Source organism: Urtica dioica, chromosome 4 (genome assembly GCF_054948205.1).
Source record: "Urtica dioica subsp. dioica isolate 48M chromosome 4, U.dioica_male_clone48M_v1_H2, whole genome shotgun sequence".
Classification (NCBI taxonomy): domain Eukaryota; kingdom Viridiplantae; phylum Streptophyta; class Magnoliopsida; order Rosales; family Urticaceae; genus Urtica; species Urtica dioica.
In genome coordinates, this window is record NC_142759.1 from 17,784,914 (window position 1) to 17,812,637 (window position 27,724).

General features: G+C 35.5%; 2 protein-coding genes across 2 annotated transcripts; one reads left to right on the forward strand and one right to left on the reverse strand.

Moving 5' to 3' along the window:
- The first annotated feature begins 5,358 nt into the window (after positions 1-5,358).
- LOC149400957 (Leucine-rich repeat protein kinase family protein) lies at positions 5,359-8,307 on the forward strand. Its single transcript, XM_089611632.1, has 2 exons — positions 5,359-6,977; positions 7,524-8,307. Exons 1-2 carry the CDS (start codon positions 5,648-5,650, stop codon positions 8,189-8,191), a joined length of 1,998 nt encoding a protein of 665 aa, XP_089467758.1. The 5' UTR covers positions 5,359-5,647; the 3' UTR covers positions 8,192-8,307.
- Positions 8,308-13,451: 5,144 nt separating this feature from the next.
- CRR21 (Tetratricopeptide repeat (TPR)-like superfamily protein) lies at positions 13,452-16,094 on the reverse strand. Its single transcript, XM_089613655.1, has one exon. It carries the CDS (start codon positions 16,015-16,017, stop codon positions 13,558-13,560), a length of 2,460 nt encoding a protein of 819 aa, XP_089469781.1. The 5' UTR covers positions 16,018-16,094; the 3' UTR covers positions 13,452-13,557.
- Positions 16,095-27,724: the final 11,630 nt, after the last annotated feature.

Sequence of the window (27,724 nt, forward strand, 5' to 3'; positions counted from 1 at the left end):
CAAGGAACTAGAAATTTTTTGTATCATATTTACAATTTTCAAGAGTCTCATATTATTATTATTATTATTATTATTATTATTATTAAAAGTAGTTTTACTACGAGTAAAAATTGAACTCACAACCTCAACATTGGAGGTGACGTAGAATTATCAACTAAACTATGCTAGTTACCACTTTTTTTTTCTTCTTATTTTAGTTTCCCGTTAATTCTTTCTTCATTTTTTTTTTAATACAGTTAATGCCATATGTTTGACATTATTATCAATACTCATTATCATAAGTCTTTTTATGTAATCTTCTCTTTTTGTGTTTTAAATGACTAGAATTTGAAACTCTTTTTGTATATAATATTTTTCTTTGTTTATTTGTTCTGTTTGAATTTTTAATTTTATTTAATTTGAATTTAGTATACAAAATTACTTTAATTTTAAAGCCAAAATTACTTTAATTTTAAAGTAACTAATTTTAAAGTAACACCATATAAAAAGTAAATACAACTTAAAAAGAGCGCTAGAATAATATTAAATTAGGCTAAACAGAAATCTCGACACCATATCTCCAAATATGGTTTTTCATTTCTTGGATGGTACCTGCAATGTAAGAAACGAAATCCTGTAGGATCCCATATGGTTAGTTTTATATATGCTTAAAAAACTTCCTTACTTTTACTGAATTATTATGCTGTAAAAATACAAACCAAATTACTTAAATAATTAATGGGTTCCATATTTATATAGTCATATAGAAACCTCAAGTTTGTTAAATAACCAACGTTTAGTTAATTATAGTTAAGTAGCCACTGAATCTATTAATGTGAGAGAGTTATTTGAGAAAAATTGTCAATTAATTACTATTAATAAAATCAATGGCTAAATAATTATAATTAATCAAATATTAGTTATTTAACAAATAATAAGTTTGATGTGAGTTAGGTACTTATAATATTGACCGGTATAGAGGTGACTCTTTTTACATAGACATGAATGGTATGTATATATCTTGAGTCATCTCTTTATTTGATGGGTGGTAGATTACTTTTTTTTTTACACTTAATTATTGTGCAATAAATGTAAAAATCAAGTTAGATTAAATAACTAATTGACTGATAAGTAAATGACTTATTTTGCATAAAGACATATATAATATAATAATCTCTTTATTTGAGGGTTGGATGATTTACCAACTAAACTCTCATGATTGTAGATTTGAAGCATACAATTAAATATACTCGTGTGTGTGAGTTTTGAAATTGGGATATTGACACTAATATTACCAATTGGCTTACACTTATCAAATATCAACCAAAATTGAAATATTGATATATCTATTATCAAAAACAGATGAGAGAAATATTTTATTACCAAACTACCCTTCAGCCTCATCTCCAACCGTAAAATCCCGTATACACTCTTCGCCAGATATTAGCTAAGCTCGCCAGAATCATTCCAAATTGAGATCGCCGTCGAAGGCAATCGTAATAGCGGCACTTTGGAGGATTACGACTCAGTCGCGGAGGAGATCAAGAGCTTCACGACAGCATTCGAGGATTCGAATTTAGCTTTCGAACTCTCGCATGATCCTGCGGCGGCCACGATCAATTTGTCTCCAGTGAACCACTCTTCGAATATTTTTTAGAAGCTCCCGGCGTCTGCATCGACGATTCCTTCGCCTTGAGAATTTTTTCGAAGGAGGGACAACTTCTGCTTTTCGTTTAGGGTTTTCGGAGTGCCTAGTTCGTAGATTGGTTTGGATTCAGTTTTAGTGTGTTTCGTCAACATGGATTTGGTGTTTGGTTACAAGGGGATTTATTTTTTCTAACAACTTCAATCTCGATCTTACTCCAGAGATCGAAGTTGATTACTTGACTAATGACTATTGCTTGATTGTGACATGATTGAGAGCAAAGGAAAGAGGTTTTATATTTTATTTTGGTGTTACTCTTGATATGAAGGATTTGCCCAATGGCTCTATGTTTCTATGCTGTAGTTTTGGGTTGATGTTAGAAATAATTAATAGATGTAATATAATTGTGTAGTGTGTTTAAATGAGTTTTGATCCCAATTTAAAAATAAAAAATAAAAAAATTCGGGAAATTTCGTAACACATCTTCAATTTTGTGATATATTTCGTGGCAGATGTGTCACAAAATGAATTTGAGAATTTTGTGACAGATTTCTTTAAGTGTATTACTTTTTTTTTTTTTTTTTAACATTTATTTAGTAATAGATATGTCAAATTTTCATTTTTGGTAAGTGACACTTAAATAGTAATATTTCTGTCAATATTCCTTTAGAAAAAAATGTTTTCTTTGTAAGTGCTGGTTCAAAACGTACTCAATGATTGTTGAAGTGTTAGGGTCGCAAATACCAACAAATAAATAAATAATGCAAAGTAAAATATGATATAGATCTCTATTTCTTTCATATATAAATTTTGTGAAAGAGTAAAATATCTTATTCCTGTCATTGTATATATGTAAAGTATATTTATAAGATTACTGCATTTTAAAATAATTTGGCAATCATAAACGGTTAATTTACAGTTATAACCTGATGATAGCCCGTTTTTAGTTATTATTATTTTCTTCTTAAAACACTGTTCATATTTATTTATTTATTTGATATATTACATGAACGAATTGAATCAGTATTTAAACGAGTTTTTTTTTAGTATATGTGAAAATATTATTATTTTACATTCCAGATGATTGCATTTGCGTGCATATATATATATATATATATATATATATATATATATATAAAAATTAGTCAACATTCCATTTTGCATTAGTCTAATTTTTATTGTGGCCTGAAAACCAGCTTTGATGACATGTTTGCACTTAAAGAAATAACTGGTTTTGTTGTTTAGGTGTTTCACTTTATTCAAACCAAATATCAGATATTGGATTTGTCACGCAAAAAAGAAAAGAAAAGAAGAAGAATAAGAAGAAAGATCAATGCAAGTAAAGAAAAAGGATTAATCTTGTGTTAAGTTGTATGCTTGTCGGGCTTTCAAAGGAAGTTAAATGGAAACAAATTGGTTGGTACATTTACAGGTGTGAAGAAGACCACAAAAAGGTAGTTTAGAATATAGGGACTGAAGTATGTAACAGATAATCAATTTGTAAAAAATTAAATAATCAATTAAGTATAGTTCAATGATCTATCAAGCATTGTGCCGCACGAAATAATATTACAGCTATGAAGCATGGTAAAAAGAAAAGAAAAAAATTATAACTACTATGAGTCATGACACGGAAAATGTAAATATATAAACAAGAGTTGAAATAGAAGGCCATAGCTAATTTTATGACGGTGGGTCGAGTTATACATCGTGAAAAATTATGAATGTCCACTAAATTTTATAAAAATTAATCGTATAATTATAATTTAATCATACATCTTTTTTTTTTCAAGGAAACAATTTTATTATACATCTCAAACTCTAGAAGAATTTTACTTTTTGGTTATCAATTCTAATGTATGGAATAAGTTAGAACGAAATGCGGCCCGGTAAAGCTATTTATTTGAGTATACATTCAATTCAACAAACATATCAACTTATCGATGATAATATTATATGACTGAACGATATACAAATGTGTTTTTAGAGCTATTATTGATAACTAACAGAACATTTAGTTCACTTTATATTATCAATAATTGAGTTTAAAAAAAAAGTGATTAACAATTAGCAACCAATTGATTTTAAAAAAAGGTCTCGCGACTAGATAGCCATTTGAAACTTTAACCTTAGCAAAATACCCAATATTTCATAATTTGAGACAAAATAGCTCAAGCTTGAAAAAACCTAATAATAACCTTAGACCCAAACAGATCTCCAAACCCTTCTCAGCTCTGTTCACCTCTATTCGTCCCTGACCCAAACTCTAAAAATCGCCATGGATGTACCTTCGAAGCTCCGGGTAATGTGCAGCTATGGCGGGCACATCGTACCACATTCGCGAACGAAGTCCCTCTGCTATGCCGACGGCGAGATCAGAATCGTTTCTCTGAACCCGACCTTCGTTACGAACTTCTCGTCGCTGGTCTCTCACCTCAACTCAAGCCTCGAGATTGCTTCGTCGTCGCGCTCAAATATCAGCTTTCGAATCACGATCTCGACTCTCTTATCTCTGTTCTCACCAATGAAGATCTTATGATCTTGTTGAAAAGAGCTTTGGCACCTCGATTTGAGCTCAAGATCTCGTTCCGTCTTGACGTCAACATCATCATCATCATTATCGATTTCTTCGTATCACTCTCGAAGCAGGCTGTTCTTGTTCGATCGCCGTCGGAGATCGAAAGTCGGAGATTATCGTCGAGTTTTTCTACATCTTCTTCTTTTTCTTCTTCTGATTTATCGCACAATAGATTAAATTTTTGACATTTTATTCTTCTTCATTTTCTACTTTTGGTTTATCGAAGAGTGGATTAAATTTTTTGAAAGTATGGTTAAATTTTTTGACATCATCTTCTTCATTTTCTACTTTTGGTTTATTGAAGAGTGGATTAAATTTTTTGAAAGCATGATTAAATTTTTTTGACATCTTATTTTTCCTTCTTTTTCTACTTTTAGTTTATCGAAGAGTGGATTAAATTTTTTGAAAACATGATTAAATTTTTTGGTGTATTCTTCTTCTTCTGGTTTATTGAAAAAGTGGATTAATGCAGAAAGTAAAGTGAATTAAAATTTTGGAAATTTAGATTAGTTATTTTGAAAATAATTAAGGCTATATTAATACTTTTACATTACCAGTGACTAAAATTCACTAACATATGAAATCTTAATTATTTTGCTAAACACTAAGTTTAAAATGGCTATTTCATACAAAAATTCCTTTAAAAAAATCCAAACCTATTAATTTCTGCCTTATTTTTCTATGTTATAATGTTCTTTAACGGGAAAGAGTAAAAGGAAAGCAATCACGGCGAGAACTCTCTGGCTGGAAACGTGATTCGTCCGATGTGATCATTTTCTGTGAAATAGAAAAAGATATCTTTCGTCCTCCACGAGATGAACTCTTTGTTTTAAAACAAGAAACCATGCCAAAAAAAAGCCAAATTGATTGTCTACTGCCGTTTTTTAACAACGCTCCTCAGTTCACGCTCTACTTTCCGCGCGTGGGACGCATCTCTCCTCGTAGTTTACCCGCCAACAGTAACTACAACTCCAAGAATTCAATCGCGCGAAACACGTTTGAAACTACACGCGCCAAAACATATATGCTTTTTTCGGGGATTGTGTATACTAAAAAAAATAACTTTATTTCTCTCTCTCTCATGTTTTAATTGCCAGCACACGACTCTTTGCGTTTCTGTTTTGTTTCAGCTTTTACTTTCCTTTGATATTTCACTTTATTTACCTCGTGAGACTTGAATCAGTTTTTGATACCCTCTTCTTTCCCTTTCTTTGATTTTCTCTCTCAATAATACTAAAAAAAAACCTCAACCTCTCACTTCTCTCTCTCATCACTCTCACAAGTCACAACAACACACCCAAACACATCTCTCCTACTCTTTCTCGTTCGCACTCTCTACTCTCGGATGGCCCTTCGCCGAGAAATCCAGAAACGACAATAAACCAGACGCGGTCCCCATTGTCGTTCCCATTCTCATCGCCGTCGTTTTTGTTCACAAGAAAGAAATGGGCGTGGTTTTCGACTCCCGGCGAGTCGTTTGGTTTGCGTGCGTATTGGTGTTTTCGGTGAGTTGGCGAGTGAACTCGGAGCCGACTCAGGACAAGCAAGCCCTCCTTGCTTTCATCTCCGGGACTCCTCACGAGAGCAGAGTCCGGTGGAACACGACCGCCTCAGTCTGCGACTGGTTCGGGATCGAGTGCGACGCGAACAAGTCCTTCGTCTACGCCCTCAGGCTTCCCGGCGCCGGATTGGTCGGTGAAATCCCGGAGAACTCGCTCGGCAGACTCACTCAGCTCCGAGTGCTGAGTCTCCGCGCAAATCGCCTCTCCGGCGAAATTCCCTCCGACTTCTCAAACCTCAGGTCACTCCGAAACCTATATCTGCAAAACAACGATCTCTCCGGCGCATTCCCGGCGAGCCTGACCAGACTACCACGCCTAGTCCGTCTCGATCTCTCCACCAACAACTTCACCGGAGCGATTCCTTTCGCCGTCAATAACCTAACTCACCTCACCGGGCTGTTCCTCGACAACAATGCCTTCACCGGAGCTCTTCCGAGCATCGATCTCAAACTCTCCTCGTTCGACGTCTCGAACAACTCTCTGAACGGCTCAATCCCGGCGTCGCTCGCTTCATTCCCGTCCTCTTCTTTTGCCGGGAACCTAGCTCTCTGCGGCGGTCCTCTGCCGCCTTGTAATCCATTCTTCCCCGCTCCGGCCGAGTCTCCGTCGCACAATCCGATCATTCCGGTCGCGAACCGCAAATCCAAACGCCTCTCCACCGGCGCCATCGTCGGGATCGTAATCGGCGCCGTCGCGGGGCTAATCCTTCTAATCCTCCTCATCCTCTTCTGCTGCCGCGCTCGCCGGCGCCGGAGCGCTTCCGCTACCGCGGCGAAGCCTGCAGCAGCGCAGAGCCGCGCGATCGGCTCCGCGGCGGCCGGAGGAGGACCGGTACTGGAGGCCGGAACGTCGTCGTCGAAGGACGACGTGACGGGAGAATCGGCGGAGGCGGACAGGAACAGGCTTGTGTTCTTCGAGGGAGGGATTTACAGCTTCGATCTGGAAGATCTGCTGCGAGCTTCGGCGGAGGTGCTCGGGAAGGGGAGCGTAGGGACGTCGTACAAGGCGGTGCTGGAGCAAGGGACCACCGTGGTGGTGAAGAGGCTCAAAGACGTGGTCGTCACCAAGAGGGAGTTCGATTCCGTCATGGAAGGGCTTGGGAGCATCAAGCACCAGAATGTGGTTCCCCTCAGAGCCTTTTATTTCTCCAAGGACGAGAAACTCCTCGTCTCCGATTTCATGCCCGCCGGCAGTCTCTCTGCTCTTCTCCACGGTAATTTTATCCAACCTTTTTTTTACTTATTAGTTAAATTAATCAATCAATCAATTCGTCAGGCAATTAATCACGAGTGTTATTTATTTATCATCCAAGAACAGAACAGTACAGAATCAATGTTGTGGTTGATTGCATTGAGTGAGTCAGTGTGGGTGTGAGCTGTGGCACGGTGGCCACTCCAGTCCAACTCCAACCCTAATTTATTATCACTAATTAGTAATTACCGGTTTATTCAATTCATTTATTAGAAACCCAAGATTAGCTTTTAAATATTCACTTTGTTACTGCTCAAAAACATTCCTCTTTAGCTTTTCATGATTTTGTCCCGTAAGATGTCATTATGCCAGAGTGTAACACACTCCTCATCAATCATCATCAAAACCATCATTCCCCTCCATGCCCGAAAGCACCACCAAACCCTTCCTTTCTTTAAAATAGAAAAAGAAAAAGAAACAATGCGCATTGTCAATAATAAATAAATAAATAAATAATCAATCATTAAGAAAACTGGACACAATCACCCTAATTTGAACCTCTCCGCAGGAAGCCGAGGGTCGGGCAGAACCCCGCTGGACTGGGAAAGCCGAATGCGAATCGCGGTGGGGGCAGCACGCGGCCTGACCCACCTCCACACGTCGGAAAAGGTGATCCACGGCAACATAAAGTCGTCGAACATCCTCCTTCGACCGGACAACGACGCTGCGGTGTCGGACTACGGCCTCCACCCGCTGTTCAACCCGGCGTCGGCCCCCAACCGCGTGGCCGGGTACCGCGCCCCGGAGGCGGCGGAGACCCGCAAGGCCACCTTCAAGTCGGACGTGTACAGCTTCGGGGTCCTCCTCCTGGAGCTTCTCACGGGGAAGGCCCCCAACCAGGCCTCGCTCGGGGAGGAAGGGATCGACCTCCCGCGCTGGGTCCAGTCCGTGGTGCGGGAGGAGTGGACCGCCGAGGTTTTCGACGTCGAGCTCATGAGGTACCACAACATCGAGGAGGAGATGGTCCAGCTGCTTCAGATCGCCATGTCGTGCGTCTCCGTCGTTCCCGATCAGAGGCCGGCCATGACCGACGTCTTGAGGATGATCGATGATATGAGCCGCAGCGAGACTGATGATGGCCTTAGGCAGTCGTCTGATGACCCCTCGAAAGGCTCCGATGCCGCGCAGACTCCCCCGGCTGAGTCTCGGACTCCGCCCAGCTCGGTCACTCCTTGATGTGGTATTGTGGTGTGATATCATCTTCTGTTTGTTTTGTGTAAAGGAAAGGAAAGGAAAGTGAGAACAATGAGGTGGGTTCTACTTCTGGTATGCATTGACGTGTGCATAGGTGATTCGGTGGCCTGATTATAGCTTCTTTTTTTTTTTAATTTCTGATATTTTTTTCAATTTGAGTATTTTATTTTTTTTTAAATTGGGAATGATTTTTATTTTTTATTTTACTGGTGGGGAAGGGAGGGATTTGAATTGTTAATGAAAGAGGGGAAGTGGGAAGATGGGAAGATTGCAATTTGACCATTCTGAATCTGATAACTCTCCAGCTGTTTTTTTTTTCTTTCTTTAATAATTTTCTTTATGATCTATTTGATTTTATTTTTTGGGAAGTATATTTGAGAAAGAGAAAAAAAAAATGTGTTGTAATCTTAGATATATGTGGGCTATAGAGTTAATACTTGAAAAGAACAAAGGATTGTTTAGATATATGTGGAGTACTGGAATTCATTACAAAAAAGAAAATATTGGAGTCATCAAGACGAACTTGTTTATAAAAACAAAATAGTTCTCGCCACAAATATTATTGGCATCATCGGATACTTTCTTTTTTCATTTTTTTTTAAATTATTATTATAGATACGATGATGCTGATAATATTGCATTTTTGTTGGCAAGCGTGACTGAATGGGTACACTATAGAATTAGAAACAGTCTCTCGCATTTAAAAAAAAATAACCTAAGAAACAAATGTGTCTCAAGTCAAAACCACCCAAGTCCAATTAACAACGTGACAAATCTTGTAGCTGTGTGAGTCGTGAGTGAGTATGTTTTTCATGTGAAAGCTTCCTTTTTAAACATCCCCAAATAAACAAAATAGTCGTGCTTTGTTTGTGCCACTCAACATTATTGTGGCACTTTTGGTATAATATATATAATACGGTAGGGAAACATTAAAACACACTCATTGTCTCATTGCAAGCTTCACCAATGTTTAATTATTATCATTACTCGCCTCACCATATTATTTATTCAGAGACACCCAATTAATCAAATTTATTAGAATTATCGGGCAAATTATACATTTTTATTTGATAAATCATTGGATGGTGGGATGAGTGCCACGTGGAAGATGGAAGTGTAAGATTTTGATGAGGATGATCAAAGAGGACCACCACCACCATGACCATGACCACTGATATTTGTGAGTTGTTGTGGAAAACAGGCTGGCGTACCTTCATATGGATTTTATAGAATATATATATATATATATATATATATATATATATATATGCGTATGATTGTATGATTATATACAGCCATATATATACGGAACACAATACGACACTGACAATTTAGAGCGAGGCTTCTTTTCTTTGTTTTGCCAGTCGTTGATTCAGCTCACTATGGTCCGACTATTGATTTGGAGTCGGACGAGTACTAAAGAATGGCATGTAATGAACAAATATATTAAAAATAATGTTTTGTTCTTGTATTTAGGCGATATATAGTAAAATGGCTTGGAGGGTGAATTTTGGCTAGTTCGAAACAAAACCACGAAATCTAGTAACTTCTAAATAAAAGTCAGCTTAAATTTGGTTCACTCTTCACTGCAAAACAACAACATTTTTTTTTCTCGGATAAAAGACGTTTCATTTGTTTTTTTTAGTCACTAGGCCTTCTCACACCATCTCATTTACGTCCCACTTCCTAGATGGTACTGGGACAAAAATCCCAATAATATCTTTTAAAATATGATTTTTCCTCATTTACCACATGGTACAAATAATACAAGAAATGAGATCTCGTGAGATCTCATATGGCCAATTTTATTTGCGCCTTCTAATTCACTTCTATCTTTTTAGGTGATTAGGATAGAAATCACTTTCCAACGAGATGAGATCATTATAATTAACGACCTTACGAATTTTGATCCCATATGCGGTAGATTAAATCGTGTGGCGTAGCTTTGCTTTTAGAAAAAGTGTTTTTAGATCTGTTGTATGAAAAATCTGCTTTTTAAAAAACAGACGAGTGTTTGATAAACTATTGTAAATAACCGTAGTTAGTAAAAACTGATTTAGTGTTTGGTAAAATATATAATAATATTTGTATGTAATAATTATTTATATAAAATTTAGTTAATAATAATAATAAGATTTTTGTAAAAAGTAAATTATAAATTTTGGTGAATTCAAAAAAATTATTTGATAAAAACATATAAAGATAATTAGAATTAAATATTAGTGTAAGAGAAAAAAAAAAGTTAAGAAGGAGAAAATATAAATCAAAACATAACTACATAAAAAAAAAACTTCAAATCATAATTTTTAATTTTTTTAGTTAAAATATTAAAAGGCTTTCCAAAAACGACATTAAAGAAATCAAATGATAACGGAAAAAATAAATTGATGAGCATCATAAGTATATAATAGGGGGAGAGTGAGAGTGTAATCAACGCCTTTTAGTCTTCGTAGTATATATATATCCAAAGCTTCGCAATAGCAAACCCAATATGTATTTTTTTTTATTCGTTTTGTTTGGGTTAGACAATTCAACGAGAGCAATCCAGTTTTACGTGGCTCTCAAATTTATTTATTTGTTAAATTTTTGTGGGGGTCACACCGAAAGCTGACGGTTTCAGCGCTTTTGGTCGGACCCTAAACTTGACTACTTAATCTCACACACTCACACTTAAATTTTGCCCTTTGACTTTTACTTGCTTTTCTCTACAAGGCCAACTTTTTTTTTTGGTTATCTTGAGATTTATCGCTAAACATGTAATTTGTGAAACAACCGGTTATAGCTGGCAAATTGCTATTCAAAGCAAAGCCCAACACGTCACTATTGCTTTTAGCATTTCCACTAAATACGTGACAAATAAATAAGCACAAAATGTGAGTTATAAGTGAGATACTCCTTATATAAAAAAAATCATATCGAAGGTGTAAAACACCTCATAGATTAACCAACCCTTCATAGTTTTATAATTAAAATTTAAAAGGAACCATTAGTTATCATCCTAATTCTCTAGTTATTTTTTAATATCAGATATTAATTAAGATAATTCTATTCTGGGGCCACTATACATGTCTTAGTCAAGACCTGCTTTAGCTTAAATTTTTAGTGTAACGGTATGTACTTGAAAATAAGAATAATTTTAAAAAATGTTATGGTTTTAGGATTCTCAACTACATTTCCAAAGATGAGTTAATAATTGAAAAAAAAAATTAAGGGAAAGAAAAACCACTCTACTTTATTCAAGGTTTTCAACCACAGCATTCATCACAATGATCTGTTAGATTTAATTAAAGTTTTAAACCATAATTGCAGAGGTGTTACTATTTCCATTATTATTATAACAATTGAGGTTATCAGAAGGTATTGTGATTACCGGTGGTCACACACACACATCTGGGGGGTGGATGAGACAAGTATAGTTTTAAGACAGGTATAGTTTTATTTGTTTATTTTTATATATTATATTTATATCTATGTACATATATACACTTGTCAAGTCACCATTTTAGGTGGGACTTTTCATAGACAGACATGCTTTCTTTCTTTTATGTCATTTTTTGTTGTGTCGTTTTGTATAATAAGCAAGGATGAGATGAGAGTGAAACGCAGGAGTGGATCGATGAAACATATTTTGAACACTCAAGTACTGATTGCCTAACTTCGACTTTGTGAGAACACAGCTAGGATTTTTAGTTTTGACATATGTGTTCATATTATTATTAGATATGATAAACAAGATAAAAATAACTGTATATCAAGGTCCACGATTACAAAATTCCCCAAGTGTTTTTTTTTTTTTTTTTTTGGGTGCTATTTAGCAAGTTTTCTTTTAAGACAAACAATGGTGGTCCCGGTAATTGAATAATTCCCTTTCGATGTCGTTCAAAAATATCACATCGAGAGAGAGTGTGTGAGAGGGATATTATATCAAGGAGTGGTCATATTGTAGAAAAGTCATTGAGAATGATTAGGGACACTGAAGAAAAAAGCAAAGGATGTTACAAGCTAACTAATAACTAAGTGAGGAATCACTTCCTTATGGGCAGTTTTTTTAATTGACCTTACTTGAGATGATTTTGTGGTCCATTAAAAAAAAAACGTCAAAAGGGTTTTCACTCATTTGCTTAACCAACATTTTTCCCTAAACTTTTTGTTGTCCACGTATAGTTAAACTAATTCACCCATAATCTATGCCCTTTACAACAGGTACATTAAAAACCACGGAGCTTATAGTTTGGTTCATTTTACTAACTTATGGGACAATTGTTGAGTAGTAGGGCAGTTGAGATTACAATGCCTCAGAAATCTCTCTCTCTCCCTTTTTTTATTTTTTATTTTTACAATTGAATCATAGAAACTGCGGTGGGGTATTATTAAAGTTAATTTTTTTAAAAAAAATATCATGTAACATGAGTTGGATTGACTTTAATAAAAGAGTGTCCTTGAAGCAACGTTTTGGGGAACCAACTTTTCTTCATTTTCTTTAATTATGAATCTCATCCTCACCGCTACACAAATCAATGCACACTAATGGGGTTCTGAGATGATTATTTACAGTACACAACAAACAAATTAATATTCGTTACTCATGGGAGACCAAATCTCATCGCCAATTTTCTAGCCTTATAAGTTCATCATTCAAAATGCTTATACAAACTTGTAGACCACACATATGTTGCTTAGTTTTGGATCTAAAGTTAGTTGATCAAACAGATGACAAATTTAAGAGCCAATTTCTAACCCTTAATTCCCAGTCTCTTATCTAAACTGCTTAATCGAGTGATTGGTTTTTATTTTTTATTTTTTTTGGGGCCACTAATTTTGTTGGTCAGTGAAAGTAAAGCTTTTTCCCATTCCTATTCCCATTCCTATTTTTTTGGGACCTTTTATCAGAGGATTAGCACTAGCAGTGTGAAAAGAAGCCACAATATGTGTGGTTTTCAGGAATTTGAAATTTGAAGTTTGAACCATGCTGTGCACTTTCAGAAAACGTGATAAAAAGTTATGTTCCCAGCACCCACAAAAAAAAAAAAAAAAAAAAAACAGGATCAACACTAGAGAGAGTTCATCCAAGTTGCGATATTGAGCCGTAAACTAAAACACGATTAGGAAAAATGGGGTTTCTACGTTAATAATGAGAATAAGTCATCTTCCAGGGGTTTTTTTTTTTTTTTTTTTTTATGCATGTCGAACTTATTTTGAATACATAGCTGTACAACAAAACATTCCTTTGTACAGTCACTGATACAATACAAAACAATATCTATATATATCTACCAACAAGAATTTTACATGGTTTTCTACTCGAGAGCTAGACATTTTTCGTTGAAGAATATCCGTAGAAGCGAATTTTAGAATCCTAGCAAAGACAAGGTGGAATATATATTGTGGGTTTCGGGGTGCGATTTGTCACCGGCGACGAAGACACGGAAATCATCTCCGATCTGAATCCAACTGCAGCCGGGAATCTTGACGAGCCCTTTGTCTCTCATCGAGCGCCGGACACGTTCCACGCGGTCCCACGTTCCCGCCGCGGCATAAGCGTTCGAAAGCGCCACGTAATTCCCTGAGTTTTCCGGGTCCAACTCCATTAACTTCTCGCTCAAGTATTCCGCCAGCTCGACTTCGTTGCTTGCCCCGCAAGCATCGAGCATCGAGCCCAAGATGTGCGCGTCGGGCTCGAAAGCCATCGAGCCCAAAATCTCGAACGCCTCGTCTAAAAGCCCGTATTTCGAGAGCAGACGGACCAAGCAGCCGTAATGAACCATGCTCGGCTTCAAATCGTGTTTCGAGACCATCTCGGAGAAAAGCCCTAACGCTTCGTTGACTAGACCGGAATGGCTACAGGCGTTCAAGGCGTTGGTCAAGGTTATGGAATCGGGTTTTTTCCCTTCTTCCTTCAGACGTTTGTAAAGCTCGAGAGCTTCCGCGGCTTGGCCGTGCAACGCGTAACAAGCGATCATCGCGTTGTAGATCGAAGTTTCCTTGTCTTCGATGGAGTCGAAGATTTTCTTAGATTCGTCTGAATTCCCGCACTTTGCGTACATGTCTATTAGAGAGGTGACGAGCGGAGTCGATGAAGAGGAGTGAAGATTCCTCGCGGTATATCCGTGAATCGCCTTTCCGTAGTTTAGTAACGCCATGTCTATACAAGCAGAGAGAACAGAGACGACGCTCACAACGTTTGGCCTGATTCCGTGTTCTTGCATTTGAACGAATTTCTCGATCGCTTCGCGTCCGAACCCGTTCTCGGCCAAACCCGATACGAGAGTGGTCCACGTCACCATGTTCGGCGCGATCCCAAGAGACTCCATTTGGACAAACAACTCGTTGGCCTCGCTGACCTGGCCGTTCTTGAGAAGACCCGAAATCAGCGAGTTGTACGATACCACGTCCGGAGGAACGTTCTCCAATTCCATCCGGTAAAACAGCTTCAACGCTTCTCCGCTCAGACCCGACTCGGCGTACGCAGCGAGCATCGTGTTCCAAAGGACGAGATCGCCCCTCTTCACCGAGTCAAATACTCGTCGAGCTCGATCGAGCCTCTTACACTTCGCGTACATGTTCACGATCGTGCTCGCAGCAATGACGTCGGAGTCGAAATTGTTTCTGATGCAGTAAGAATGTCCGACGGTACCGAGGTTCAGATCGGCCGTCTTTGCGGAGGCCGAGATTAGGGAAGTGAGTGTCACGGCGTCGAATCTCAGATTCTCCGATCGCATTCGACGGCACATTGCTTGGGCTTTCTCGATATCTCCGGTCTGGACATAGCCCGATACAATCAAGTTCCACGTCACTGTGTCTCTCTTGACCGTCCTAGCGAAAACCGACTCCGCTTCATCTAACAGACCAACCTTGGAGTAGAAATTTACGATCGAGCTTCCGAGAATGGTGTTCAAGTCTAGACCTAGGAGAATCACCAACGCGTGGCCTTGCTTTCCCTCACTGACCGCTCCGAGATTAGCCGAGGCCGAGAGAAAGCTCGATAGCGTAACCTGAGTCGGCTCAACGCCGTCGATTCTCATATCGCGAAACACTCTCAGCGCTTCCTCGCTCATCCCGTTTTGCACGTTCCCAACAATCAAGGAATTCCAAGTGACTACGTTCCTGTCAGGCTTTTTATCAAACGCCTTCCGTGCATCACCTAAACACCCACATTTCCCATACATGTCGACGAGACTACTCGTCACAAACACACACTCGCTAAAACCCATTTTCACGGCATACCCATGAACTAATTTCCCAGTCCCAGCACACCGAAGAGCACCACAAGCCTTCAAAGCATTAGGGACTACGAAATTATCAGGCGAAAACCCACTCTCCAACATCTCGCGAAACCCAGACAAAGCCTCCTCGCAGAAACCCATTCTACAGTTCAAGCCGATAATGGCGGCCCAAGAGAAAAGATTATGAGAGCTCACCGAGCGAAACATGCGCGCCGCGGCGAAACGGGCGTGGCATTTGGCGTAGAGAATGACGAGCTTGGTCTCCAAGAAGTCGTTCCCGGAGAAGGAATCGCCGTTCTTGACGATCCTGGCGTGGAATTGGCGACCGAGAGAGAGGTCTCGCTCGTAGACGCAGCCCTGGAGAAGCTCGCCGTAAACGTCGGGTCGGGTTCGGATCCCTCGGAGCTCCATGTGGGTGAACAAGCCCACGGCTTCTCGGATCTTGCCCTGTTTCGAGAGAGACGAGACTTGGGGGAAATAGTCGGAGGTGTGAAGGAGAAGAGTGTTGGGATCGGCATTTTGAGAGGGGTTTGAGAAACGTGAGTGAAGAGGGTTCGAAGTGATGGTGAACGGAAGAGAAGCCATGCCTCGGATTAGGATAGCATAACCCTTCGCTCTTTACCGTTAATCGCTACCATTCCCTCGTTCCTTCCGAGGGTATTTTCGTCAGCTCAACTTGAGAAACCAATGTTATTGTTATCTCACATTTTTTTAAAACAAAATTTTCATGTTAAACACTAAAGGAAAATTAAATTTTTGAGCGTCTAAAATACTATTGTTAAAAAACTTCAAAACAATTAAAAAATAAAGGCAAAAATTTCAAAACCACTAAAAAAAATATAGGCAAAACCTTTGTAAGTATAATAATAAAAGCAAAAACTTTGAAAATAGATTATTTTGATATTAGTGATTTCAACAATTTTTGTCTTGATCTTTTTAATGATTTCGAGGGTTTGTCATCATTTTTCTAGTGATTTAAAAGTTTTCACTTTCATTTTTTTTAGTAATTTCGATACTTTTTAAATGACAGAGTAGCAATATAGCCGATATAAAACTTAAATTTGATTAAGTAACCAACATTGGTATCTTTTTTTAATAATAATCATAAATCCATATTAACCAGAGAAATCATACTATAATACCCTCCGTTAAATAGAAACTGTGACGATCAGACTTTTCGGACCGTCTTACTTATCTTACTTTTTAAAAATTTAAAAAAATTTGAGGTAAATTTTTTTTTAAACATAACTTAAAATATAAAATTTGAAAACTCATGACCTAAAAATAAATTTTCATTTAAACTTGATGAACGAAAACAACCAAAAAGTCGAAGTTGCATAATCCAAAATTAAAACTCAAAGATACCATTGTAAATAAATACCATAAATAAAGTCGTAACCGTTAACGGAATTGAAAAACATAACTTAAACCATGAAAAATAAAACATTGGGTTTGGATTATTAAAAAAAAAACTGAAAGCAAAGCGGAAGTCTTTTATTTTTCGAAAGCGGCGCCGCAACCCATCCATTTCGGCATCGTCGCCGCTGATCCACCCTCTTCACTTGCTCATAGGTTGTTTACCTACAACACGGACGGATATACATAAGTGAGCTAACGCTCAGCGAGAACAACTATACTCACAAAATAAGAGCAATAAATATGCATAACTAATTATTAGTATTTCACTTGCTAAATGGTGACACATGATATCAAAAGTAAGTCTGACATATTTTAATTCTGGATCCCCTAGAATAGTCGTACCAATTTCAGTGTACACTTTGGTAACGAACTATGGGGCTGCAACCTCCCATAGAACGTCCCATCTATCTGATAAACTTGTGAGGAAATTCTCTAGGTACGACCCTCTTATTTACTTGTTAGTCTTATTACTTGATTACGTCAAATGCAAGAATAACATAATTTATTAACATACTTGATAACATGTTTAGAATAAGAACATATTGTAGACATCATGCCTAAGTGAATCATAACATATCATAAACACATGAATCATAACATATCATCATATCACACATATCAAAACAATCAAACATATAAAGTCACATAACACAACTAAAACAGATCACATAGTCACTAATTTTTATTTTCGAACAAATCCATGTTGTAGTGAGATTATTCTCACATTCGCTTCAGAAATCACGACCGTTGGTCGAGGACGGCTCGGGAAAACAAAACGGGTCGGAAAAGCTACGCGCTCGGAACCTAATCGATGGGAAAAAAATTATTAAGCTACTGTTGAAGAAGTTCTAAAGACAACTCAGGTTCTGGAAATTTTCAGAAACGACTTTCAAAGTGAAATTACCAAAATACCCTTGGCTATTAGGGTTTCGGTGAAAAATTAAAAATCTGAGAAAACTTCTGTAAAAATTTCAATACGTATAAAACATAATTTTGATCAATTTTTCTAAATGCACCACGGCCAAAATAATATTTTAACTATTTATTAAAAATAAAAGAAGTGCTAAAATCTAACTTTAAAATTTTTGCCAAAAACTGTCTGTGCACTGTTTTTAAAATAATCAGAAAATATTCGGTATTTCATAAAATTATTTTTCGATTAAAGGTTTAGATAGAAGACATTTAAACCTAACTTTTCCAAAAAGAATCAACGCAAAATCAAATTTGTTGAATCCACAGTCAACGTCTGAAAATCGGGAATAGGTCTCAGGTCTGTGCACTGATTTGAAAATAATCGAAAAATATTATGTATTTCATAAAAATATTTTTCGATTAAAGATTTAGATAGAAGACACTTACATCTAACTTTTCCAAAAAGAATAAACGCAAAACCATACTTTTTGAAACCATGGCAAGCGTTTTAAGAAACTATTTTTCAAGAAATCCGAACCATATATAAAAGAAAGCATACGTAATTAGAGCTACGAATTTTCAAACAAAGAGATGGGTGGGGGAGGGAGAGCAGAGAAGAAACGTGAAAAGAAAAAGATGGGATGCTTATATATGGTTTAATTAAACTCTGAAAGCCGAAACCCTAAAAACTCAAACTCTAATCTTACTTTTAATCTTAATATATTAATAAGTACTATTATTATATTTATATAAAATATACATACATGGTTGATCATATATAATGTATAATAACTTATATTATATTACTTTATATAAACATAAACTTATTATATATATAAGTGTGACACCTCGAAAATTTAATTATTATAAAATTTATATATTTATAATTATATATGAAGTTTAAAGTTCAAAAATTTTATGCTAGTGTAATATGTGTGTTTTTTTTATTTACTTATTATTATATATATATATATATATATATATATATTGTGTATTGTTTGTGCCTACTTATTAAAATTGTGGGTATATAATATATATATATATATATATATATATATATATATATATATATATATTATAAGAGTAACGTAAGCAATCTGAAGAAATAGATAATATGTATATATATATATATATATATATATAATTAGTCTGGTAGTTGCTATAGATATATATATATATATAAAGTATGTACACATAACTTATTTATAATATATAACTTATATAAATTATATCCATATTTTGTAATCTAAATAGTATATTAATATATAAAAAAAAAAACCCCTAAAGCATATATATCACATAAACAAATCATTCACTATTATTTTACTAACAAAAAAATACAAACGTCACTCGAACACAAAAAATTTAGCCTTTTAATTAAGCTAAAAAAAATTGGGATTTCACAATCTCCCCTACTTATTATAATTTTCGTCCCGATAATCAACAAAAGTCGAGAAAAACATAAGAATTCTGACTTAGACATACTAAAATCCTTTGAAAAGATCGGGATATCCTATTTTCATGTCTTCTTCCCGTTCCCAAGTAGCTTCTTCTATCTTGTGATTCCGCCATAGCACCTTTACCAAAGGAATCACCTTGTTCCTCAAAACCTTCTCTTCGCGATCGAGAATCTGGACAAGTTTCTCTTCATACGTCAAGTCTTCGTGAACTTCGATGGGCTCTTGGATTAAGTCGTGCGTTGAGTCGGGTATGTACTTTTTGAGCATTGAGACGTGGAACACATTGTGCACTGATGCTAACTCGGGGTTCAAAGCTAAACGGTAGGCTACCCTTCCTATTCTTTATGTGATCTCGAAAGGACCAATGTACCTTAGGCTCAATTTTCCCTTCTTGCCGAACCTCATCACACCCTTGAGAGGTGCTACCTTCAAGAACACCAAATCTCCGACTTGAAATTCCAGTGGCCGCCTTCTCTTATCGGTGTAACTTTTCTGTCGACTTTGGGCAGTTCCCATTCGATCACGAATTTTCTTGATAGCCTCTGTTGTGTCTCGGATAAAATCTGTTTTCTCGAGATTATTTTCTCCCGCTTCAAACCAGTGAATTGGAGATCGGCACTTTCTCCCATAGAGAGCTTCATACGGTGCAACGCCGATAGAGGCTTGGTAGCTGTTGTTGTATGAGAATTCAATAAGTGACAACCTCTTACTCAAACTCCCACCAAAATCCATGACACATGCCCTTAGCATATCCTCTAGGGTCTGAATCGTCCTCTCGGATTGGCCATCCGTTTGGGGGTGAAAAGCGGTGCTAAACTTTAGTTGCGATCCCAACGACTTTTTCACACACCTCCAGAAGTTAGAAGTGAAATGACCGTCACGATCTGAGATGATGGACAAATGAACGTCATGTAGTCTCACCACGTTATTAACATATAGCTCAGCTAACTTCTCCACGGAGTACGTGACTTTCATCGGGATGAACGTAGCAGGCTTGGTCAAACGGTCCACCACTACCCAGATAGCATAACCCTCAACCGTCTTAGGTAGTCCAACCACAAAATCCATTATGATTTGTTCCCACTTCCATTTTGGAACTTCGATTGGCTGTAATTCTCCAGCTGGTCGTTGATGTTTGGCTTTCACTTTCTGGCAGGTAAGACATTTACTAACAAACTTTGCAACGTCGCCCTTCATTCCGTTCCACCAAAAGTGTTTTCGGAGGTCTTGATACATCTTCGTGGAACCTGGGTGGACTGAATACGGTGTCTCATGTGCTTCGGTAAGAATTTGCCTTCGTAACTCATCTTCGTTGGGTACACAAATCCTTCCATCGAAAAAGAGTACATCATTCTCCGAAATGGAAAATTTTGACTCTTGGCTTTCCAACGCATCGTCTTTCAACTTTGACATCTCCGGATCACATATTTGCGCTTCTATCTCCGCAAATTCCTTCTATTGAGTATTCATCGCTCGCATGTTGAAATACTTACAGTTGAACTCCTCGATGAAGTCTTCCCAAAACATAGCGTGTGTGTCTCTTCTAGCTGCTACTGTCTCCCACCAGTATCGTGCATACTTCTTCAGAACAAAAGACGCGCATATGACCTTCTCAATTTCCGAGATATTCATGAAGTTGAAGATCTTCTTCATCTCTGACATCCACTCGTCAGCCACTAAAGGATCAGTCGATCTTTCAAAATATGGAGGTCTCATCCTCCTGAACCTTTTGAAAATATCATCAGTCACAACAACTTGGCCCATCTGAGGTACATTATGGGGAGGTGCTGGTGGTGCTTGTTGATCCTCTTCCACATTTCCATTCACTTGGGGAAGATGATTCCTCGACCCTTGTATCTCGACTTCTTGCGCTTCGATACGTTGGAGCAATGCAGTAACGAGTACCGCAAGATCTAGCTGAGCCGCTAGCTGAGGTGCGGGGGCTGGACCATTGGGATTCTGTGCTGCTCCCTGTTGTTCGGGAAACGGAGCGTCATGATGAGCATCTTACATTAGGACATCAGCGGCAACTCTGCCTCTTCCTCTACCTCGGCCTCGTGGCCTTCCTCTACCTCGTCTACGAGCAGCTTGAACGTTTTCCATCTAAGAAAAAAAAATACGACTAAGATATAAACAAAAAAATAAAAGTACTAATTTACTTGAGTGAGGGGAAGCCGTACATCGATAACGAAAGGGGTCGTAGGTTCGTTGCTCTGATACCAACTGTGACGACCTGAATTTTCGGACCGTCTTACTTATCTTACTTTTTAAAAACTTAAGAAAATTTGAGGTAAATTTTTTTTTAAACATAACTTAAAATATAAAGTTTGAAAACTCATGACCTAAATGTGAAATCCCAAATTTTAAGCTTTATTAAAAAACTAAAATTTTGGTGTTCGAGTGACGCTAGTATATTAATATATATATATATATATATATATATATATATTATTTTTTTTATAAAGTAGTAGTGAATGATTTTTTTTATGTGGTAGTTTTTGAAGTTTTATTTTTTTTATGTGTGCTTTAGAGTGTTTTTGAATTTTAATATACTCTTTAATATATAAATTTTGGATATATATATATATATATATATATATATATTATATAAGTTATATATTATAACTAAGTTATATATATATGTTATGTATATTATATGATTATATATATATATATATATATATATATATATTTAAGATTAATTTTTTTAGTTATGCACGTATATATAAGTATAATATTATACTATAAGTATAATATGTATAAGTATGTTACGTATAAGTATAATTTATTAAGTATATATAAGTATGTTACGTATTATATTATATAATATAATATTATATTATACAATATATAGTAATCACGTGTACTAATAAGGAGTGATATATATGTATACGTATATAATTATATATAATAATAATAATAATTAATATATTAATATAAAAATAGGATTAGGGTTTGGGCTTTTAGGGTTAAATTAAGCCATATTTAAACATCTCCTCATCTTCTTTTAACGCTTCTTCTCTGCTCTTCCTCCCCCATCCCTCTCTTGGTTTGAAAATTCGTAGCTCCAATTAGGTATGCTTTCTTTTCTCTCTGGTTCGGATTCTTGGAAAATGATTTCTTAAAACGCTTGCCCTAGTGTCAAAAACAATGTTTTTGCGTTGATTCTTTTTGGAAAAGTTAGATTTATGTTTCTTCTATCTAAATCTTTAATCGAAAAATATTTTTAAGAAATACAGAATATTTTCTGATTATTTTCAAATCAGTGCACAGACCTGAGACCTAATCCCGATTTTCAGACTTTAAACGCTTACTTTGGATTCAACAAATTTGGTTTTGGGTTGATTCTTTGTGGAAAAATTAGCTCTAAATGTCTTCTATCTAAACCTTTAATCGAAAAATATTTTTATCAAATAAAAAATATTTTCTGATTATTTTCAAAACGGTGCGCAGACAGTTTTTGACAAAAATTTTAAAGTTAGATTTTAGCACTTCTTTTATTTTTTATAAATAGTTAAAAATTTATTTTGGCCGTGATGCCTTTACGAAAAGTGATCAAAATTATGTTTTATACGTACTGTAATTTTTGTACAAAAGTTTTCTCAGAATTTTAGTTTTTCACCGAAACCCTAATAGCCAAGGGTATTTTGGTAATTTCACTTTGAAAGTTCGTTTCTGAAAATTTCCAGAACCAAAAGTTTGTCTTGAATCTTTTTCTAAGCTGATCCCGGTAGTATTTATCCCGATTAGGTTCCAAGTCGTTTTGAGCGTCATTTTCCTTCGACGATCTACGATCGTAACCTTCGATATCCAGGTGAGAATAATCTCACTGCAACACAGATTAGTTCAAAAATATATTAAGTGTTATATGATCTGAATGAGTTTATTACTTTTTCTGAAATTGTTATTGTTTGATTGTTTGACATATGTGTGTTATGGTATGATATGTTATGTATGCGGAGTTTATGATATGATATGGTATAGTAGGTTATGTAACGATATGATATGATATGGTATGGTATGATAAATTATGAACCATATGTTATGATATGCTGAATTTATGATATGATATGGTATGGTATGCTATGTGATGATATGATATGGTACGATATTTATGTGATGATATGTTATAAATTAGAATACTTATATCATGTTTTTTTTCTAGTCATGTTATCATGTTTATTGTATGTCATACATCATTCGTGCATGTAACGAAGAAAATAAAAGTGAAAAGATAAAGATAAGCAAGGGAGTCGTATCGCCTCGAGCTACGGAGGTCTTAAGGAGAATTTTTCGAGCCGACTTACGGGCCCAAATGGGGAAATTTCTCGGGCCGAGGCCCTAATAAGTTTATAAGATAGAGCGAAGTGTGGGACCTTCCAACCCCATATATTCTTTTCTAAAGTGTGCACTGAAATAGGTGCGACTACCCTAGGGGCACCCCGAATTAAAAGTTGATAGAATCAAGAAAAGATAGATCAAGTCACCGTTTAGTATTAAAATACTAATAATCGGTTCATGCATTGCATTACTCTTTTTATTTTGTGAGCTTTATATTATTCTCGCTGAGCATAAGCTCATCTCTTCGAAAAAAAAATATACGTCTGTGTTAAAGGTAAACATCTTACAAGGAACTGAGCAGGGCGGACTAGCGGCGTCGATAGCGAGAGGGTTGGATCATGGATTCCATTCACGAATTAAGTCTTCCGCTACAAGTTATTAAGAAATAAGGTTTAAAGTTTTGTTTTCGTTATTAAGAAATAAGTCTTCCGCTACGAGTTTTTAAGAAATAATTTTTAAAGGTTTTTATTTTCATTAACTTCGAAGTTTCAAAGAGTTTTATATTTTGGTTGAGATTTAGATTATGGATTACGTTTTAGTATATTTGATGTTATGTTTTGTTTTAAATTTGTATTTTCAATTTTGCTTAAGTACTTCTCATGAAGTGTTCAATATGCAATCTTCATATTTTTCTTAAATGCTTTTGTTTCTTTTTAAGATCTTCAAAATTTTAGTTCACCTTGATTCGATGTGTTTTAAAAAAAAAAATTCCTCCAAGTTTTCTAAAGAATTTTCTAAGGTTTAAAAAGTCAGTTAAGTAAAACGGTCCGAAAAGTCGGGTCGTCACACTTAAAATAAATTTTCATTTAAACTTGATGAACGAAAACAACCAAAAAGTCAAAGTTGCATAATCGAAAATTAAAACCCAAAGATACCATTGTAACTAAATACCATAAATAAAGTCGTAACCTTTAACGGAACTCAAAAACATAACTTAAACCATGAAAAATAAAACCTTGGGTTTGGATTATTAAAAAAAACTGAAAGCAAAGCGGAAGTCTTTTATTTTTCGAAAGCGGCGCCGCAACCCATCCATTTCGGCATCGTCGCCGCTGATCCACCCTCTTCACTTGCTCATAGGTTGTTTACCTACAACACGGATGGATATACATAAGTGAGCTAACGCTCAGCGAGAACAACTATACTCACAAAATAAGAGCAATAAATATGCATAACTAATTATTAGTATTTCACTTGCTAAATGGTGACACATGATATCAAAAGTAAGTCTGACATATTTTAATTCGGGGTCCCCTAAAGTAGTCGTACTAATTTCAGTGTACACTTTGGTAACGAACTATGGGGCTGCAACCTCCCATAGAGCGTCCCATCTATCTGATAAACTTGTGAGGAAATTCTCTAGGTGAGCCCTTGATTCGGCTCGAGAAGATCCTCTAGTTACCTGTTTGGATCGAGGCGGTACGACCCTCTTATTTACTTGTTAATCTTATTACTTGATTACGTCAAATGCAAGAATAACATAATTTATTGACATACTTGATAACATGTTTAGAATAGGAACATATTGTAGACATCATGCCTAAGTGAATCATAACATATCATAAACACATGAATCATAACATATCATCATATCACACATATCAAAACAATCAAACATATAAAGTCACATAACACAACTAAAACAGATCACATAGTCACTAATTTTTATTTTCGAACAAATCCGTGTTGTAGTGAGATTATTCTCACCTTCGCTTAAGAAATCACGACCGTTGGTCGAGGACGGCTCGGGAAAACTAAACGGATCGGAAAAGCTACGCGCTCGGAACCTAATCGATGGGAAAAAATTATTAAGCTACTGTTGTAGAAGTTCTAAAGACAACTCAGGTTCTGGAAATTTTCAAAAACGACTTTCAAAGTGAAATTACCAAAATACCCTTGGCTATTAGGGTTTCGGTAAAAAAACTAAAACTCTGAGAAAACTTCTGTAAAAATTCCAGTACGTATAAAACATAATTTTGATCACTTTTTGTAAAGGCACCATGGCCAAAATAATATTTTAACTATTTATTAAAAATAAAAGAAGTGCTAAAATCTAACTTTAAAATTTTTGCCAAAAACTATCTGCGCACCGTTTTTAAAATAATCAGCAAATATTCTGTATTTCATAAAATTATTTTTTGATTAAAGGTTTAGATAGAAGACATTTAAACCTAACTTTTCCAAAAAGCATCAGCACAAAACAAAATTTGTTGAATCCACAGTCAACATTTATAGTCTGAAAATCGGGAATAGATCTCAGGTCTGTGCACTGATTTGAAAATAATAGGAAAATATTCTGTATTTCAAAAAAATATTTTTCGATTAAAGATTTAGATAAAAGACACTTTACATCTAACTTTTCCAAAAAGAATAAACGCAAAACCATACTTTTTGAAACCATGGCAAGCGTTTTAAGAAACCGTTTTCAAGAAATCCGAACCAGATATAAAAGAAAGCATACCTAATTAGAGCTACGAATTTTCAAACAAAGAGAGGGGCGGGTGAGAGAGAGCAAATAAGAAACGTGAAAAGAAAAGGATGGGATGCTTATATATGGTTTAATTAAACTCTAAAAGCCCAAACTCTAATCTTACTTTTAATCTTAATATATTAATAAGTACTATTATTATATTTATATAAAATATACATATACGGTTGATCATATGTAATGTATAATAACTTATATTATATTATTTATATAAAAATAAACTTATTATATATATAAGTATATATATATATATATCACGTAACTTAGCATATATATATAAGTAACTTATATATATATATATATATATAAACGTTAAATAATTTATATATATTATATTATATAAAATAAAATAATATGTATATATATACTATTTATATATATACGTTAACTTTAATTTGTTATAATATATACATATATATATATATATATATATAAAAAGTATGTACACATAACTTATTTATGATATATAACTTATATATATTATATCCATATTTTTTAATCTAAATAGTATATTAATTTAAAAAAAAACCCTAAAGCATACATACCACATAAACAAATCATTCACTACTATTTTACTAACAAAAAATTACTAACGTCATTCGAACACAAAAATTTTAGCCTTTTAATTAAGCTAAAAAAAATTTGGAATTTCACAAAAACGATATTAAATAAATTAAAAGAAGAAGTTTAAAATAAATAAAGATAAACATGACAAGTGTATACAATACGAAATTAAATGAAAAAGAAGAAAGTTTTATCAGTTGACCTATTTATATTTCCTTAATAAAAAAGAAACAAAAGTCATAACTCACATCTTCTCAAACCTTATTTTCCGAAATAAAAGGGAAAAAAGATCCAAATAAAAAACTTCACACCTTAAATTTTTTGACAAATAAATTTATCGACATTAACACAAATAAACAAAAATATATTAATATTAACACAAATATACATAGACACTAATACAAATATACCGATATGAGTTAGCCTCTTTCGTGGCTTTCGACCGAGTTTGCAAACAGGATAAGAACCTCGTTCATCTCCACACCACATCATCACATCCAGATCCAATTTCGGATCCGTACTCGGATACTCTGCCTCCGTCTCCTCCACCTCCGACTCTTCGCCGGAGGATGGCCTGGCCGTGCCAGCGATGTCGAAGGGAGTCTGCTCTAGAGATCTAGGCTCTGAATGTAGAGCTGGAGCCGAGAGACGCTGGGCATGGTGGAGATACTCGGTTCTTCATCTTCTTCCTGTTTTGACTGTGCTTCGTGACATTCCAGTGGTTCTTCATCGTGTTCTCTCAAACTCGATTTGAAATTTTCTTGGAGAAGCAAAACAAATTCTTATTTTTTTTATATTAAAATTCTCAGTGATATAATTTGTTTGTTTTTCTTTTAAATTATATTTTTCATTTTTTTTATTCAGTTTCATTGACACATGCGAGAGAGAGAGAGTTAAAACCTTCCAACTTTATTAATATTTAAAAGAAAAACATATTCTATTAGCAGGGATAAATTCAGTATTATACACTGTGAAAACTACAACTACTATATATATATTATATATCAAAAGTGGCTATTTAAAAAAAAGTTGAAACGTTGACCATTATGCAATCTCAACGTTTGAGGATTATTTATACACACACACACACACACACACACACACACAC